General features: G+C 42.6%; 1 protein-coding gene across 2 annotated transcripts in view; it reads right to left on the bottom strand.

Moving 5' to 3' along the window:
* NPR3 (natriuretic peptide receptor 3) overlaps positions 1 to 18,968 on the bottom strand; it is a 63,695-nt gene extending 44,727 nt beyond the window's left edge. For both annotated transcript variants that reach the window (XM_045565801.1, XM_045565802.1), the window contains exons 1-2: positions 17,752 to 18,968; positions 8,196 to 8,318 (exon numbers count right to left, since the gene is read on the bottom strand). In XM_045565801.1, coding sequence (XP_045421757.1) covers positions 8,196 to 8,318; positions 17,752 to 18,526 — 898 coding nt within the window. In that variant the 5' untranslated portion in view covers positions 18,527 to 18,968. The remainder of the gene's footprint in view (positions 1 to 8,195; positions 8,319 to 17,751) is intronic.
* Positions 18,969 to 19,500: the final 532 nt, after the last annotated feature.

The raw sequence follows: 19,500 nt of genomic DNA, 5'->3' as shown, positions 1-19,500 counted from the left end.
AGTGGATTAGGGTGGGGAGACGCTGAGTGTTCACAGCCGCGGTAATCCAGGCAAGAGGTTACAAGAGGTTATATGTGGGAAGTCACACACCAAAAAAATTAACAAGGGTTCTCTGGGTGGTTAGAATTACGAGAAAGTTCTCTCTCTCTCTCCCCCCCATCTTTTTTTGCATTTTTCTGAACATAGTAAATTTTCAATAAAAAGTATTTACTACTTTTAGAATTGTTCACAGAGGATTATGCAGGAAGGATCTCAAGACTGTACAACAACAGGTAGGGAGTGAGGGACAACGGAGAGGGGGCATGTCACAGAGGACACAAAGGGGAAAGGGAAAATGTTATCATGGGAGGAAATCTCAGAGCCAGATGGAGGAGGAGGGATTTAGGTGAACATAGGAGTAATTTTAGTTAGGGATGGTCAATCCAAGGCAACTGCAGAAGGCCCAAGTGACAATACCAAGCTGGAGCTGGAAATAGTGTCTGAAGCCAAAAAGAGGTGTGAGGGCTAGAGACAGCTTGCGGTCAGAACCCAGGGGCTCCCTGGCTGGATAGGGAAGAGAGTACAGAATGAGCAAGGAGAAGGTAGAGCACAGACACTTTGGGGATGCTATTTTTAGTGGGCAGGAGGAGTAAGAGGAGACACAGCAGAGCTAACAGAGAACCAGAAGAATGCTGTGTCACCAAAGCTAAGAGCATAGGATTACCAGAAAGAGATGGATGAAAACATGATTGAGTGATCTAGAGCTGTGCTGTCTCATAGAGCCACTGGCCACGTGTGTGACTATTTAAGTTTGCATTAATTAAAATTTAAAATTCAGTTCTTCAGTCACACTTGCCACATTTCAAGTGCTCAACAGCCACATGTGGCTAGTGGCTACCCTACTGGGCAGCACAGAATAGAACACAACCATCATCACAGAGAATTCCACTGGGCAGCACTGCTTTGAAGGCATAGAGGCATGGTCCCAGGTAAGGCTAATGGTTTGGAAATGAGAAGGTCACCGGTAACTTCGAGGAAAGAACTTTCAGAGGAGTGGTGGGTACTAATGTCATATTAAACACCCAGGCTTGCGTTGAGTGTCAGGAGGATACAGAATACCTGTGAAAGAGGAAGAAGTCCACTCAGCACCACGCCCTGTGCTCAACATTCCTGGCTGGGGAGCTGGTGCAGTGAGGGGTGCCCACGTTGGGGTAACTGCCATTCCGTGGCTCCCAATGCTTACCAAGGACCTAGCACATAATAGCCTTCAGTGTATGTGATCTGAATGAGTAATGGAGACATCACAGAATCTGCGCAAGGAATGAACACCTGGCCTTCACGTGGGCTGGCCCCATGGCACAATGGCTCTTCAGCTCTGGTGGCCATTTAAGTGAGAGAAAATCATTGCCCTCCTGGGCTCACCTGCCCTCTCCAAATGACTGGTGTTACATGTTTGCATGGTGAGATTGGTCCGGTGACACCCATCATTAATAACAGCACACTTTACTGGGTGACACCATTGCAAACAGCTCTGCAGAGCTGCTTTGCTTGCATCACTTCATTCTTTAATTCTCATAAGAACTCTGAAAGAGATTAAGTGCACTCCCTATCGTACAGATGAGGAAACTAGGGCTCAAGGAGATCAACATGCCCAAAGGCAGTTAGCTAACAAGCAATAGGATTCAAGTGCAAGCCAGACCCCAGATGCTGGTGCCTTACACAACCTGTGTTCACCTCCTCAGAGTTCAAGGTGTTCCAAGATTTAAAATTGCATATGCACCTAATGGGTGCAAAGAGCACTATTCAGGTGAAGGGCACATTTATAGCCCTGACTCAAGCCATGTAACAAAAACATTTGTACCCCCTTAGTATTTTGAAATGAAAAAAAAAAAACTGCATATGCAGTGGATGACAAAAATGTCAAAAACCAAAGTAGCAGAGGGAAAAATATGGGAAGGAGAAGTGCCAAAATGCTGTTTAGCAACTGTCACAATTGAAGGATTATGTGAGAATTCTTTTTCTTTCCTCTACGTTCCAAATTGACTTTAATGTGCATATGTCACTTTTATAACAAAATATAATATAATATAATCCAACCCCTCCACAGTTTTTCTGTTATTTTTCCATTTTTAGCCAATCAAATAATTTAATTTGTGCACATCAACCAATCTCTACTATACTTCTATCCTTGCCTTAATTAGTGCGCTTTAAGTTCTCAGGAAGACAGGAAGGCTCTACAATAATCTTAACAGTCCCAGACAGGATCGGCCAAATATTCATAACTTACTACCTAACCTACATTCTAAGAAGGTAACACCAATGGACAAAAATGCCAATAGGTGCTATTAAAAACTCTACAAGGCAATATATATTATCTCTCTAGATGTTTTTAAATGTATCTTTTAAATGTTATTTTCAATCAGTTGATTCCCTTCATAATACACTGCCAACTGAACTCTTGTAACCATATAATTTAGGCAAACCTGAGAATTTTTGTGAGTGCTCACCAAGACCAAACAATCTAGTAATCAGTAAAAGTGGACACACCATCCAGTACATCAGGTAAATAGTGATTAAAATAGAGGCCTCTTTCTAGAACAGGTATAGTGTTTGACATGAGGAGGCCCAGTGAGAGGCGGATGTTGAAGAACTTTTCGTTAATATATATCTGATTTTTAGGGCATAAAATTTACTTGCATAGGCCTTGTTTGATGTATACCAGAACCCTGGTCTGGTCACTCTGCTCACCAGACGATTCAGTTTACTGCTTCTATTCCAAAGAGGAAGGTGCTTTAGGGTCTGTGAAAGACAAGGACAGTTGCCCCTCTACATCCATTCTCCCTTCTTCCCTTAGTAACAGATTCCTGAATTGATTTAGGGTAGCAGTGAGTCCAGTTAAAAACACACATTTCCCAACCTCCCTTGCAACTAGGGATAGCCAATGATATGTAAGCAGAAGTTAATGAGTCTAGCTTCCAGGAGATCATTTCCAAATGAACCCTGTCAACTGGGAAGGTCTCTTTTTGCCTGTTGTCTTTTCTCTTTGTCTTGTCTAGAATTAAGACATGATCCCTGGAGCTCTAGCCATCATCTTTGATGGACTCCATGCAGTAAAACCGAGAGAACAGGAAAAGAGAAGAAGCTCGATTCCCTGATGACACTATGGAACCACCATCCCTGCCCTGGACTCCTCTCAGGTAGGAGAATAAACCTCTACATTTGTTTAAATCACTATAATTGGGTATCTTATTTATGTACATGAAGATGCAATTCCTAATGCATACAGGTCCTTAGGATGTATTAAATTAACATTGGTTAATTTGGTAACTGAATGCATGACCCTAAATCTATGTATAAAACTACCACTACAGAAAAATGTACAAACTTAACTTATAACTTTTTAAGTACTATGGGCAATGGTCAAAGTAAACCAAGACTAAGAATAAATGTAGCTAATACTTATTAAATAGTTATTACATTCCAAGAAGTTTGCTAGAGATTTTATATATATCTCATTTCTTCCTCAGCCTGATGCCATCGGGTAAGTACGGTTATTATCATTAGAAGAAACTAAAGGAGAAGAGGGAAGGTTAAGTCACTTTGCTAGTACATGGCCCAGCCTCTCAGGCAGGCCAACACCAGACCCCAAAATCTGAGCAAACATGCTATAAAAGGTAAAATAAAGGGAATCTAATCAAAATATCAAGTATACTTTATAAGAGCACTCTGTATAACTATGTGCAATTAAATTGTCAAGTAGCAGAAAAACTGAACTCATGGGGAAGTAAGTTTTTAAAAGTTGTCCAAACATCACCAGAAATAAGTCACATAGATATGACCTCTTTTTTTATTTTTATTTATTTATTTATTTGTTAGACAGGGTCTCACTCTGTTGCCCTGGCTAGAGTGCAGTGACCTCATTATAGCTCACTGCAACCTCAAACTCCTGAGCTCGAGTGATCCTCCTGCCTCAGCCTCCCGAATAGCTGGACTACAGGTATGTGCCACCATGCCCAGCTAATTTGTTATTTTTTGTAGAGATGCGGTCACGCTTAGGCTGGTCTCAAACTCTTGACCTCAAGCAAACTCCTGACTCAGTCTCCAAAGTGCTAGGATTACAGGCGTGAGTCACTGCACCTGGCCACATAGATATTACTTCTTATGCACTAGTATTATGTTCTGAGAAGGACACAACATCACGTTTTCAGTATTCTTGCCAAAATATATAAACTCAATGTTATCGTGGGAAAATACTAAATAAATCCAAATTGAAAAACATTCTACAAAATAATAGATTCATCAAAAGTGTCAAAGTCATGAAAGACATGGAAAGGTTAAAGAGTTACCATGGATTGGAGTAGATTAAGGAGACACAATGAATAAATGCAGTGTGGGATCCTGGATTGGATCTTGGAACAGAAAAAGAACACTGGGAGGAAAAGTGCTAAATTTCAAACAAGGCCTGTAGTTTAGTTAGTAGTAATGTACCAACTTAATTTTCCTGTTTTGATTATTTTAGTATGATTATGTAAGTTGTTAACATTAGAGGAAGCTTGGTAAAACACATACAGTCAGTCATGCACCGCATAACGATCTTTCAGTCAACAATGAACCACACATATGGTAATGGTCTCATAAGATTATAATACTGTATTTTCACTTTACCTTTTATATGTTTGGATATGTTTAGATACTCAAATACGTGACATTGTGTTACAATTGCCTACAGTGTTCAGTACACTAACATGCTGTGCAGGTTTGTAGCCTAGGAGCAACAGGCTGTATCATATGGCCTAGGTATGTAGTAGGCTATACCATCTAGGTTTGTGTGAGTACACTCTATGGTGTTTGCAGAATGATAAAATCTTCTAATGACTCATTTCTCAAAATGTATCCCCATCGTTAAGTGATGAATGACTATACATGAAGTCTCTATACAGGCTGAGCATCCCTAATCCAAAAATCAGAAATCTAAGATATTCCAAAATCTGAAATTTTTTGAGTGCCAACATGATACCACAGTGAAAAATCACACACCTCATCTCATGTGATGGGTCAAAATGCAAGTGTACAACACACGGATTATTCAGCATCACCAAGGGAAAAATAAAATTACCTCCAGTCTATATGTATAAGGTGTATATGAAACATAAATGAATTTCTTGTTTCAACTTTGGTCCCATTCCCAAGGTATCTCATTATATATATGTAAATATTCCAAAATCCAAAAAAGATCTGAAATTCAAGACACTTCAGCCCCAAGAATTTTAGATAAGGGATACTTAACCTGTATTATTTTTGTAAGTTTTCTGAAGTCTAAAATTATTTCAAAATAAAAAGACTTTTTAAGTTGTCCAAAAATTACCTCTAAAAAGAAATTAGTTGCAAATATAAAATTGAATTGTTTCCATATTTCAAAGAATGTTTCTATGGTATATAAACTGTTACAGAACATAAAAAAACAACAAAAAGTATCCCAGTTAAATCTATAAAGCTCATGTGAACCTGACATTAAAATCTGGCAATAACATCTCAAGGCAAGAAAACCATTCTCAAATCTCACTCATGAATATAGATTCAAAATCCTAAATAAAACAATAAAAACCTAAATTTAGCAATATGTCTTTAAAAAACATCATAACAAAATATGCTCAATTCTGAGAATGCTATGATGGCCCAATATTAGGAAATTTATTAAAAGAATAGGTCAAATGCAATTGATAAAATTCTGTTATCTATTTCTGATTTCTAAAATCACACTTGATAAACTAGGAATAAAAGGACTTTAACATCTACTTCAAGACAAGAAGTCAAAAATTAAAATATCACCAGAATAATATTATTCTGGAAGCTCTTGCCAATGCAATAAGAAAAGAATAAGAAATATTAATAAGATATGCATCTATCAAAATGGATGAAAAATTGTCATTCTTATTTGAAAATAATAGAAAAACTATTAGAGCACAGGATTTAATATGTGGAATTCTTACAGAATAAATAAACAAAAACTCTTAGCTTTTCTGTATAACTACTGTTCTGTTACAAAATGTAACAGGAAAATTTCATGATCATAATAACAACAAAAAACATGACCTCGTGGCGCAACGGTAGCACGTCTGACTCCAAAAAACATAGAATACCTAAGAATAAACTCAACAAGAATGGTACAGAATGTAAATGAAGAAAACTGCAAAACTTTGCTTATGAACATAAAAAGAAATTCAAACAAACAAAATAATGTACAAGCTAGATTATGCAGGGTTGACAAGGATAGAGGAAGACACAATGTCATACATTGCTGCAAAAGTGAAAATTGATAAACCTTTCTACAGGGCAAATTGACAGTATCTATCAAGACTTAAATGCACATAACCTTTGAGCCAACAATTCTACTTCTAGAAATTTATTTTACAGGTAATATATATGTATAAATATGTAAAGCTACTCAACATAGCATTGTTCTTAATAGCAAAAAGCTGGGGACAACCTAATATTGAAAAATAAGAGGTTGATTAAAGACAACATCATCAACATTATAAAATACTACATGACCATACTGTAAATAGTATCATTTTTTTGAAAAGTATTTTTGTAAAATATATATATTCATATAAAATAGGATGTACATACTTCTAAAAATTATCAATATACTTTTATCTGAGTGGCATAATTATGGTAACTTATTTCTCTCCTGTGCTTTTCTATGTTTTCCAAATTGTCTACAGTACTCATGTATTATAATTAATACGGAAAAATAATACAAGCTTTACCTGTAGATGAAACTAATTCTAGTAGCTAACATTTGTATGAAGTACTAGATGCACAATGTGCATTCACATGCATTGTCTCTAAGTTCTATGTTTGCAATTGGCAACTTGCAAAACTCAGAATACATCTTTTTCATTTTTACCAGTTTCTACCAATATCTCAATGAACTCATGCTGCAGCCAATAATATTTAATATAATTCCATTCTGATCTTGGGTTGAGAAGTGAAAATTCCACTCTACCATGTAAAGGAGAGAGAAAAAAAATATGCCCACAAGGAGAGTAAAATAGTGTGTTTGTCTTGCAAGTCTCAAATCTCTGATTTTATCCACTGCAGGAAGCAGTGGCTACTTTTGTCTCATCAACTTTTCTTTATCCCCATGAGAAGTGTGTTTTATTATCTGTACATACACAATGATCTACTGCTTAAGTAAGCCAGGATATCAGGGCAGGAAACCGGGGAGTATGTTTTAAGGTTTAGATCCTGTCCAACTATATCCCGTCAGCAAGAACTGGGAAGTGGAGCTCAGTATATAAACATGCCATTTGTAACATGCGCACTTACGCTTCCCCATAACTGCTCAGATTCGAGCAGCCAGCGAGCAGCTCTTGAGAAAATGTTCCGTAGCCCTACAGTGTCTACTTCAGAAAGAGCCCTAATCACATTTGGGGGGAAATGTTTTCTACCTGTGATTGTGATGCCCTCCTTAAAATCCTCCACCACGGGAACCCTGGGAACTTCCCCAGGTCTATTATAAGGAATTAAAGGCTTTCAGTCTGCCAGTAGGTGGTTCCTGAACTTGTATATAGAAGTTTAAGGTGCAGTAATCTGGAAGGAAGGAGAGGGCTGGGAGCAATGGCTTCCAAATGTCTTTATCTCAATGTACAATAATAGTTTTTGATTTCACACTGTGACCCATTACAAACATACGTGTAACACACATACGTATATACACACAAACATACAATTATATTACTAAATAAAAGTTTTATAAAACAATACACATGCTAAGTGTGACACACCTTGTCCTATTCTATTCCATCGCGTTATGTTCTACTCTATTCCATGCTACTAAAAATTCTGTCCAAATCTCACTAAAATTATTCCAACAGTCCGTCATGATGACAGCAACCTGCAGTTGGAAAAGCACTGGGCAAGGGTGCTTTGGGGCCTGGATTATGATCATTTGGAGTGTGGGAGTGGGCTACACTCACCCCTAGACAAGCGCCTTGGTATCACAGGTACATGGCATCCATTTGCTCTAACTGACTTGTCGGAGAAGAAAAGCTGGAGAAATTATGAGACGTTGTGGGAGTATTCAAAATCACAATTTCCAAAATCATATTTACAGAAATCACATCTACAGACTTAATTCAAATATTTTGAATCTTCCTCACAACCTCTCTTAGACACCTCAGCAGAGGAGGGGAAACCGGAAGCAGAGTTACCGTAGGAAGAACTGTTGAAGAGCTCGATGTTGAAGAAGGCGTAGTCTCCGCTGGTCATGCCGTGCCTGTGCGCTGCCAACATGATGCTCCGGATGGTGTCGCTGCTCGCACACATGATCACCACTGGGGGAGGAACAGACAGCACGCATGAGACACCCCTTCACAAGGACATCGAGCGTGCCTGCACCAGTGGGGGACATCCAACTAGGAACGGGGCACTTATATGGTCCTGAAGTATCTCCTGGCAAAGTACTTGCTAATTACAAAGGGGAAAATAGTAACCTTACGGTGCAGAAACGTAGGGGACACTGCCATAACCAAGAGATGGAAGCCAGCATCACCAACCATGGGAACACAGAGTTATGAGCCTCCTGAGGTAACACTGCAAGGACCAGAAACATGCAAATAGGCAATCTGCACCTAATCAGAAGGAAGCAGCCCCAAACCCAGCTTGGGAGACAGTCTGTAGAATAAAATGGTCAATTTCATGAAAAGCAAAGACAGGCTTGGGAAATGTTCTAGACTGAAGGAAACTTAGAACAAAAAAGTAAATGCCATGTGTGATGCTGGACTGCATTCTGGACCTTAAAAAAATAAATAAATAAAAGTCTTGTTATAAAGGACCTTACAGAGACAACTGGTGAAATGTGAATAAAGTCTGTACCTTAGATAATAGAATTGTGTTTGGATTAATGGTTTTGCTTTTCATAATCATACTGTGGTGATGTAAGTGAAGGTCCTTATTCTTAGGAAACACACGCTCAAATGCTTAGGGGTAAAGAAGCATGATTCTGCACTTACTCTCAAATGGTTCATAAAAAGATAGTATTGTCTGCGTGTATGTGTATGTGTAGATAGGTGGATAAATGGATGGCTGGATAGATAGGTAGGAAAGAAGAGAAGGAAAGGGAGAGATTTGAAATCATAAAGTAAACGTGGCAAAATATTAACAATTGGTGAAAATCTGAGTGAAGGCTATACAGAGAGGTTATTTAATACTTTCTTACATCTTTTTTAAAAGTGTAAAATTATTTCAAAATAAAGTTCTTCTTAAAAAAAAAGCAAATACACCAAATAAATCACCAGATTTGCCCACTATAAGACAGGGAAGAGTGTCAAATGCTTTTTAGATTTAATAGCATGGTAAATACATTTTCCTGAAAAAGCAAACTCACTGGTTTTAGAGAGAAGATTCTTTTGACAAATCATTGGATGCACTGAGTGCTCTGGGCTTTCTGCTGTCTGAATTTTAAAGCATTATTCTCAGGTTGCCCCAATATACATAGGAAATAGTTAACAAGATTCCAGGTCCCTCCCCTGCGTTCTCTCAGTGTATAACCACATGGTCGAGTGTGAGAGGTTTTAAGCAACTCCAAACTATTGTTGCCTACCACATAAGAGCCACACAGGCTGGAGTGAAGTGGAGACTTTACCACTACCCAGTCAGTTTGATCCCTGTCGATGGCCCCTCTGCTCTGAGACTGGGACAACTATGTTTTGCTGTATACACACTGTGCAGAGGAGAGACCTGGAGAGACCTGGGTGCTGTAAACCGCATTATCATGATGCATGCCAGCCCTCCAAGATGTGTATGTTCTTTGTAAAAGCATGGGTGCTGAAAGACATAAAACAAACTTCAGGCTATGCCAAAGCAGCCTTGGCAACCTGCATGGAGAGTTAAGCTCTTGTTGATATTTAGTTTACTGTACACGTTAATTCAGAGTGTTAGATCATAACTCTGACATTTCATACTACAAAAGGGCTTAGTGTACAGGATAAAAGCTCTAGAGATCCAATTTCTAAAAGAAGACTCCTAAAGATCCATAACTATGGGAGTAGGTGTTGTTTGTGCCTGGAGTATAGTTATATATTTAGAATAAATAATCGAATTCCAAGATGCCTCAGTAAGGAAGCTTTCAAAGAAACTCCTAATTATTTATTATGACTTAGACACTTGTTTTAGCTCTGATTTGATTCTATCCCCATAAATAAACAAAGAGCCAAGGTGTCCCACAAAACAGCCAACAACAGCCTGAGGCTGGACAAGTTTGAAGAGTGTGGATTCCAAGGGCAAGTGTCTCCAGGAAGCTCTGGCTGACTGGCCACCAAGCAGCCCTCATCATTTCTCGATCAGCTGATCAAAGTCCAGGCTCTGGCTCTCAACCCCCTGATGCAGAACCTGATTCTGTCAGCACATAGAGCGTAGTGTCGTTGTTTAGGGGCATATTTCCAATAACCCAACTCTCATATTTACAGATTATCTGAAATGCAGATTACTTAAATTCAATGAGGACCAGAATGGTTATGAATACATTTGTATCAGCATGCCCTGTACCTGGGCATGCTAACTGGAGAGACAAATTATAAGCATTAGGATGCTAGTGAGGATGAAATCAAGATCAGGGAGGTCAGTTGGAGGATTCAGGTGTCAAAAGCACCAGGCCTTGATAACCCTAAGCAACCATCTAAGAGATATACCTGGTCTAGGACCAAACAGGCTGTGTCCTAGGGCCAGACCACAAGCTTCTCTAAGCATTGCCCAACACTGGCTTCTGTGACACCTTTTTTTCTATTTTTACATTCCTGGCCCATCTCCTTCTCTTTCTCCCTGCTATGGTTTGATCATGCCCCCCAACATTTCATGTGTTGGAAACTTAATCCTCAAATCTATATGTTCATGGCATTTCGAGGTGGGGACTTTAAGAGATAATTAGGATTAGATAAGGCCATCAGGGTAGGGCCCACATGATGGAATTGGTGGCTTTATAAGAAGAAGAAGAGACCTGAGCCGGCACACACTTGCCCTCTCACTATGTGATGCCCTCAACCATGTTATGATACAGCAAGACCTTCACTAGATGCTGGCACGATGCTCTTCGACTTCCCAGCATCTAGAACCACGAGCTAAACAAATTTCTTTTCTTTATAAATTACCTTTCTTTATAAATCCAATCTGTGGTATTCTGTTAGAGCAACAGAAAATAAATAAAACACTTCCCATCACCACCACCATCAAACCCTTCCAAGGGACATATTCTTCCTTTAAATGTAATACCCACTTAGATTGAGCAAGAGTGATGCCGAGTGGCATTGTGCCTATCTAAGCAGAGTTTGATTATTTTAGATCTTATCCATTTTGTGTTGACCATGCAGTTTAACTCTCAAAAGGAAACCCTACTTCCCAAGTTCATGGGTGGAGCATTGTCCTTCTTGAATAAACCAAACATATAATGCACATTATCATCTAGTTTTAGTTCAAGTTGTAGCAAGCGCTTGATGACACTGGCAAAGCAGTCAGCGCAGAATCCTAGATTTTTATCATATTCCCCAATCAATTAGGGATGTCTCATTCGTGCCTAATTGAATATCAAGTAATTTTTTAGGATCTTGCCTTTATACACTCTATCAAATTGTTTAAAATATTTTTCATTAAAGTAGCTTTCTCTTCCTACTCATGTTTCATCAGTTTACATAATAACTAATTTAATTACATACTTATGATAATAAGCACAATTGGCATAAACAGATTTGGGGACAACTCTTGGGAAGTATATGGAGAAGTATGAGACGTGTGTGGCATACTCAGGAGAACTATACTAGCTGCCAGCACCTATCAACACATGATAAAATTTACACAGGAACGAAGAGCATCAGCTAATCCTGCAACCTGCATAAATGGAGTCAGTTACGGCAATTTCTGTTGCATCTAAGCATATTTAAATATATAAATATTAATTTTTTTGGTCAAATTGTTAAACTTCTAAAAAAGGGCATGATGATGTGGCTCTAACTTTCTGGGTAGACTTTTCTTCATCCTGCTCTATTTTCTCCTCCTTGCCAAAGAACCTGCAATGTTCCATGCCATCCTCCACCATCTGGTTCCTGCAATAACTTCTGTAAATGGCTTCTCACTAATGCAGCACATTCTTGCAATCACTCTAAGAACAACAGAGAGAAATGCAAAGAGGTAGCTATAGAAGTCAATTCAGAGAACCAAAAACATTCCAGATAGTATATCTAAGTTGGGGAGGATATCCTTTCCCCAGTTTTCCATATGGAGCAACCTCTAATGGGTTAATATTCCTCATCTCTCAATGTGAGTTTGTTCACCCTCTCCACACCCTCAATAAGGGGAAAAGAAGTGAACTGTCTGATTGTTGAGCCTAAAACTGGGCATTCTAGGCCTAGTCCTTTCTTTCTCTTTGGGATGTGTCTGCTTTCACACCCTTTATGGGCTACTTTTGTCATGGGGTAAAGGGTTCGATCCTAGAGGGGGATCTACTGCATGTCCCTGCTAATTCTAAGAGGAAGTAATAGCAAGCAGGCTATTTTGGCAACAGATCTAAATCCATGTTCTCCAATTGGTTTTATCAATAATAAAAAGGATTTTTTCATATTCTCCATCTGACCCCTAACCCATCTTCCATGTAATCCTAAACTTAGAAGGGAAAGATAAATGTTACTGCATGGAAGAAAAGTTAGGTGTACCATGTCCTACAAACTGAAAATATGATAACAGAATTGGAAAACTCAATAGGAATGTTAGAAGTGGTCAAACAAATACCCAAGCAAGAGGAATTTTTTTTTTAAAACAAGGCAGGTGGTAAATAGGAGAAACATAAGAAAAATAGAGAATCAATCCGGGAGATCTAACATCCAAATAAGAAAAAAATCTAAAAACAGAAAACCGAAAAAAAGGAGATAACATTATCAAAGAAATATTTTAAGAAATTTTCCCAGAATTTAAAAAAACATGAGGTTCTGGATAGACAGGTCCTATTAAGCATGCAAGGCAAAATACTGGCATCAAAGTATATTATAATGAAATGTTAAAACACTAGGAGCAAAGAGAAGATTCTAAAAATTTCCAGGAAAAACAAAATAATAAACAATAAGTCCAGAATCTGAATCAATTCAAGCTTCCTAATAACAACACTCGAACTTAGAAGACAATGGAGCAATACTGTCAAATTTTGAGAGAAAATCATTTGCACAGAATTCTGTAATTATGTATAAGGGTAGGATGGAAAATTTTTCAGTCACAAAAGGTCTCAAAATTTAGGTCTCACCCATCTTTCCTCAGAAAGCTTCTGGAGGATGTGCTCCACCAAAACAAGAGTATAATCAAGAAAGAGGAACATACAGGGATCAGCTCAACAGAGAGGTGATGGGAGTCCCAGGAACGTATAAAAGAAAGAACCCAAAGTGGCCACTGCACAGCGTGCCTGGGAAATAAACTGAAACAGCTCAGAAAGCTTAACATAGAGAATTAGAAGATGATTTAGTTACAAATCCATAGGAAACTAAGAAATAAACAAAAACAGCAGTTTTTTTAATCCCGAGGAAAACAAGTAGGGCAAGAAAGGAAATGCCAGAATAGTCATCCATACAGCTCAACCGCAAATGTCATCTAGAAGGTAATAATAATATCAATACCAAATACTGAGCTAACTAAAAAAAAATTTAAGGAATGGGGTCCCACCATGTTGTCCAGACTGGAGTGCAGTGGCTATTCACAGGTGCAACCCACAACCTCAAACTCCCGAATTCAAGTGATCCTCCTGCCTCATCCTCCCCAGAAAAGTCTTAACACAACCATATTGGAAGAATGACTGGGAGGAAAACTTGCATGTGTGATTAACGGACAGTAGAAAAGAACTAATTGTCATCTTCCACTGGGATACCAAGAAATAAGACCTAAAACTAAAAAAAAAAAAAAATCAAAATTATTATAGTAAGTTATTCAGAGATATAAAGGCAATACCTACAGGAACACCTACAAGAGTTGAAAGTGGTTGCCTCTGGAAAGTAAGAAATAGGCAGTAGGAAACAGGAAACTTTTTTTCCTACTAAGATGTGTAATTTTCTGATTTTAAACTATGTTATTGTATAACTGACTTTGGTAAAAATAAAATCTAATTTTTTTCTAAAAAGGTTTCTCTCTGGTTGTTTCTACAGTACACAGCAATGGATATCATTTGCAAAATAGAAACTGCACCTTGATTTTTGTTGTTCACAAAGTTCTATCTACTCCAAAGGCCTTCGGAATTTCTACACTGCAGCCTACAAGCCTTCTTTTCCCCCTGCTGTGTGGTAGTTATTTCACACTTATCATGTACTCTTTGCTTAAAAATTCTTTTTGAATACTCAGTCATCTACCCCAGACTAATTCTAAAAATAAATGACTCTTGTGTTGATTAGATGCTGTTGTCTTTACAGTCATGATGCAGGCCCGGATTAATGACATATATAACTAAAAGGATAAAACTACAGTTCTTACAAAAACATTTGTGTGTGGAATACTTCTAGGTCTGCATCCTATAGGGTGTATAGAGAAAATAGCTACTGGCTTTCATTGCTTGAAAAAAATATTTCCTGCTAATCCTGTCTTTTTAAAAATGAATTTACTGTGAAATGTGGAATATTAAGGGCAGTAGTAGGCTGTATAAGTGAATCCATTTTAAACAAAGATTGTTATTTTAAAAAAATAATATACATTCAGGTGTGTGCATTTCAGGGATATTAGCTAAAGATATGACAGAAAAAAATGTTTTTAAATTATTGACTTAGATGGGAAATCCCTAAAATGAAAGAACAGTTAATGTCTCTTAGTTTTTCTTTCTGCGGTACAGCACATAGCCAAATGAAATTTTAGTCATATTAGTATTTGAGATGCTGGGATTGCCAGTTTTTACCTGTTAAGAAATTCAAACGTTTGCAATCTGGTTTTAAAGAGAAATTTAACCTGAAAAGAAGTGCTAAAAATATTCTCACCAAAAGAATGGGGGCTCTTTCTACTTTAGTACATGATGGTTACTATGGAATTTTCGAAGGCAAAAATACTGTCAGTTGCATTTTTACACTTGGGTGAGTGCAAATCAGGACCACCAAATATCAGTTTGGAGAGGCCCGATCCCCACTTTACTCATTTCCCAGAGAAGAAAACATAGATACCGAGTGGAGATGCCAAATCCAGAAGCATCTGCCTCTCAGCCCAGGGTTCTTCCCCATGGCATGGCCTCACCTTCTGGGTAAAGGTGATTATCATCACATATATAAAATAATTATAAGAACTGCAATAAAGCAGCACCTTTATTGAGCACTTAGTATACACCCAGCACTGTTTCAGTGCATTCCTGGGTTAGCTCTTTTAACCCTCCCAGCTTCCCAAAGATGTGGGTGCTCCACTAGCCCACTTTACCTGAGAAGCCCAAAGTGTGGAGATTTAATAGCGGTCCAAGAGCCCCCAGCCAGTGAGTGGCTGAGCCACAAATTCCACTGAAACCATATGCTAACCCCCTATTTACACTAACTGCTTATAGCGAAGTAGCAGCACTCAATGTGTTTGTAAAAGATCCCCTCAGAAAGCTTTGTTATCAAGCAAATCTCTCTCCTGAGAGTAAGGAATTTCAGAGGGGAGAGGGGGAGGGACAGCTTAGAGGAGAAACTATTTTGTTTCATATTTCTGAATATCTGCCAAGTCGCTGTTGGAAATACGTTTTAGAGTAAGCATCATAAAATAGTAAACTTATCATCTGTAAAATATACAGGTCAGCCGAGCAAACTTTCACCACTAAATTCAAACTTGGAAATAAAAAAAAAAAAAGCACAAAGAGAAGTGGGAACATCTACGAGGGTTTTGGAATCAAAGTAATAACCAGCAGCAGCAGACTGCAGCCCACGCCATCTGAAGCCACAGGAGCAGCTTCCCCAAGTCCCTCGAGAGCGCTGCCGCCCTTCCTGCCCCCAGGCCTCAGCCACCCGTGTGAGGCTCAGGGCCCGGATCCCCCACCCCGGGCCCCAGCCCTCATCTGAGCTGACAGATGCCCTGGGCCTGGTGTCCCAGGCCACGTGCACTGTGGCCACCGCCAACACTGGGGACCTACAGGGCTGTGGCAGCACAGAAGTGTTCGCAAATTGCGGATCTCGCCCGTAGGGGGACACACCCCCACACCCCAGCCGGCCCTGGGAAGTCTCCGACTTCTAGCTCCCAGCCCTCAAAAGCGGAGAGCTGAAGAAAAATGTCTCCGGGGCAAGAGCAGCCCGAGGTCTGCAGGAGGCTGCGCTAAGCATGGGAACCGGGAGTGGGGAGAAAAGTAGGTGTGGGTTCCTCGACTAGGCAGGTCAGCAGCCGTTGGACACAAAATGCCCTTTTTCATAATCAGCAAAGCCGGCGCCCCGCCTGCTTGGCTGGCAGGGATTCGGTGCAGACAGCCCGGAGTTGGAGCGCTCAAAACTTGGTCATGCATCCCCACTGTCAACAGCTCCTGCCTCTTCGCTCTAAAGGGTGCGTTCACTCGAGTCCGAAGTGGCCAGGCTGGGAAAGGGGATGGCTGCAGCGCCACCCTCGATGGCTCCTCTGCCCACTCTCACCTGTTCCTGAGGCCCCTGGCCTCAGTTTGCGCTGCCCCTCACGGCCGGCGCCCGGGTGCCCGGCCGTGCCAAGCTGTGACGAGCCCCGCTCCCCTTCGGCCTCACCCGCGAGGCCCTGGGGTTGCGTTCCAGGTGCGCGCGCTCCGGGGGGGCGCAGAGGCGGGAGTCCGCGAGCGCTGTGCCCCTCAAGAGCTACGCGAGGGAGACGGGATCCGCGCTGGGCCGGAAACTCAACCCGCCACGCCGCAGTTTCCCCTGCCGCACTGGGGGGTTTTGCGACTACGTATCCGCGACCACCCGCTCCCGTAGCCATAGCAACCACCCTCAGCCTTGCGCTCTTTGTCCGGTTTGGGTATCATTTCAAACTCCCAGAGACCCGTGGAGAAAACGTGGGGATGGGCAGGGGCGGGGGGGCTGGAGGAGACAGGTGGAGAGGAGATTCATCGCCCACGTCTCCAGAACGCGCTCCCGCAAAGCCTAGCTCTGGGCGCTTTAGAGACTGCGACGCCCAGAGCGACAAGGAAGTGACTGTCGCCTGTGTCCACATACAGAGAGGTATATCGGATGGGAACCACAGAAGCTCGTTTATAAGGGGCTGGAGGGACCATGGAAGAAATGAGAAGAGTGGTACAATGAGCCTTTAAAAGAAACCTGGGGTCTGCGGAAAGAGCAGTCAGGGGAACCCGGAGACCTGGTGAGCCAAGTGGCGGCGCACTGCTGCAGAGCATCCGCGGACGCTACCGCACTAAGACGGGGACGCAGACCCGCAAAGGACTCCGTAACAAGTTCTTTGGGCCTCGACATGCTTCAGACCCTGGCTGGAACAGGGCCCTGGGAGTGCGCCCCCTAATAACCGTCAGGTGCCCGCTAAGTGGGAAGGAGGAAGAAAAATCCCAGGTGGTTTTACAGCACCTGTAGGAGCTGGGCACGCAGGAACGGCGAACTCAGATTCCCCCCAGACCCCTCCACCTCTCCGGGACCCTCTACGTGCAGCCCTCGACCGAGATGGGCGATCATCAAAGGTCGTCGCAGCTAGACAATGCACAGGTGAACGCGCGCGCCTTGCCGGGTCCTCAGCGCCCCAGCAGGCAGTGGGGTCCGCAGAGGCGTGGATGGGTGTGTAGGGGGAGCCGCGGAGAGCGGTCGGGTTAGGGCCTGGGGCCCGGGACGCGCTCCTGCTCACCTCGTTCACTGGCCTGGATATAGCGCACGATGTCGTCCAGGTCCAAGTCTTTGGTCTCGTCGAAATTGTAGGCGGACGTGTGTAAACCCTCCTCCTGGAAGACCTCGTGGACCCCCTCGAGGGTGAAGTAGCAGTTCCGCTCCAGCTTGTCGTCGCTGTAGACCAGCGCGGCACGGCTCCAGTGGTGGTGGCGGAACAGGGCGAGCATCATCTCGCCCATCTTGGCGTAGGCGGGCGCCACGCGCGTGAGATGCGAGTACTCGGTGTCCTTCTGCTGGAAGCCGGCGGCCAGTGCCCCGGCCGACAGCATGGGCAGGTCCCAGTGCGACGCAAGTCGGGCCACAGGCGCTGCTGCATACTCGCACACCGGTCCCAGGATGAGGTCCGGCTTGGCGCCCCGCGCCGCAGCCACGCGGTCCACCAAGTTGAAGAGCGCACGGTTGCCGCAGTCCGAGTCCTCGTAGGCCACCTGGAAGTGAGTGCCCGGTGGCAGAAGCCGCCTCCCTGTCCCGTTGCCCTCCACGCTGCGTAGAGCGTACTCGATGGCCGGCCGCACCCGGGCCAGAGAGAACAAGTACGAGTCATCCCGGGGCAACAGCACCAGCACCTCGATCTTCTGCGGCGGCAGCGCCTCTCTTTCCCAGCGCCCGCCGCCTGGGCCCGCGCCCCCGCCGCCACCGCCACCGCCACCGCCACCGCCACCCGTGCTGCCGGCCAGCAACGCCCAGCCGAGCAGGACGCACGCGGAGAAAGTGAGCACCAGCAGGGACTGCATCGCGCCTCAGGAAAGCTCTTTTCCTCGCCGCCGACTCTCCCTCTGCCCCCCACCCACCCTTCCTCTTTCCTCCCCACTCTTCTCTCCGAGGTCCCTGCGCCCCCTTGGGCGCTTTAAGAAAATAGAATACCCCCTTCACTAACGCGCCAAAAGATAGGAAGAGTCCTTCTCTGCAATGTCACTAGTTTAAAAAAAAAAAGAAAGAAAGAAAAAGTTCACTGGGTGTAAACCTGTGCGTCTGTAATATGCATATATATATACCTATTATAAATATATATACTTGCCCTCCCTTTATAGATATACTATTTTGCTTAAAGGTGGCTTCTCATTTGGGCGTTGCTAAGGTTGCTTTTGAAAGCGTATTTGTAAAAGAAAAAAAAAAGTTAGACTTGTCCAAGTGCTTGTAATTGACGGTGCATCTCCCTCGCGTTTGATCTCATTGATTCGCTCCGGTTCCTGGATCCATAGCCCGCGTTTAAATAGCGTGGCAGCGGCGGAGCGGGTTACCACACAAGGCGCGCCGAGGCTGGGCTTGTATTTCCAGCGGGTGGGGTGGGTGGGGGTGGGGAGAGGTGGGGGCTGGGCTGGGGGAGCCTCCCATTAACATTCTTATATCAGGGCTCCTCCCCGCACCCCTTATATGCCCACCTCTCCCCTGTCCCTAATCCCCACTGCCCGCGGGCCCTCTGCCTTTTCCTTAAAGCCGCAACCGCCCTTGTCTGCTCCGGCGGGAGCCCCCACCGAGCCGCGCGCTTCTGCGATCCCCGCCTGTCCCTGGCCACAATCTCTCCAGCTCTGGGCTTTAAAAAAAGGAAATGTATTTGAAAGTAAAGAAATGTGTGTGTGTGCGCGCGCACACACACATGCACGCACACACCATGCAAAAAACAACAGGACTGGGAAAAGGGGTTGGTTCTAGAAATTGTCGTTTCGATGCAAAAATCCGTAGGTCCCGCTCGCTCTCACCTCTTTCT

Source organism: Lemur catta, chromosome 12 (assembly GCF_020740605.2).
Source record: "Lemur catta isolate mLemCat1 chromosome 12, mLemCat1.pri, whole genome shotgun sequence".
NCBI lineage: Eukaryota > Metazoa > Chordata > Mammalia > Primates > Lemuridae > Lemur > Lemur catta.
The sequence above is the reverse complement of the archived record's forward strand: the minus strand, read 5'-3'. Positions and strand labels throughout refer to the sequence as shown.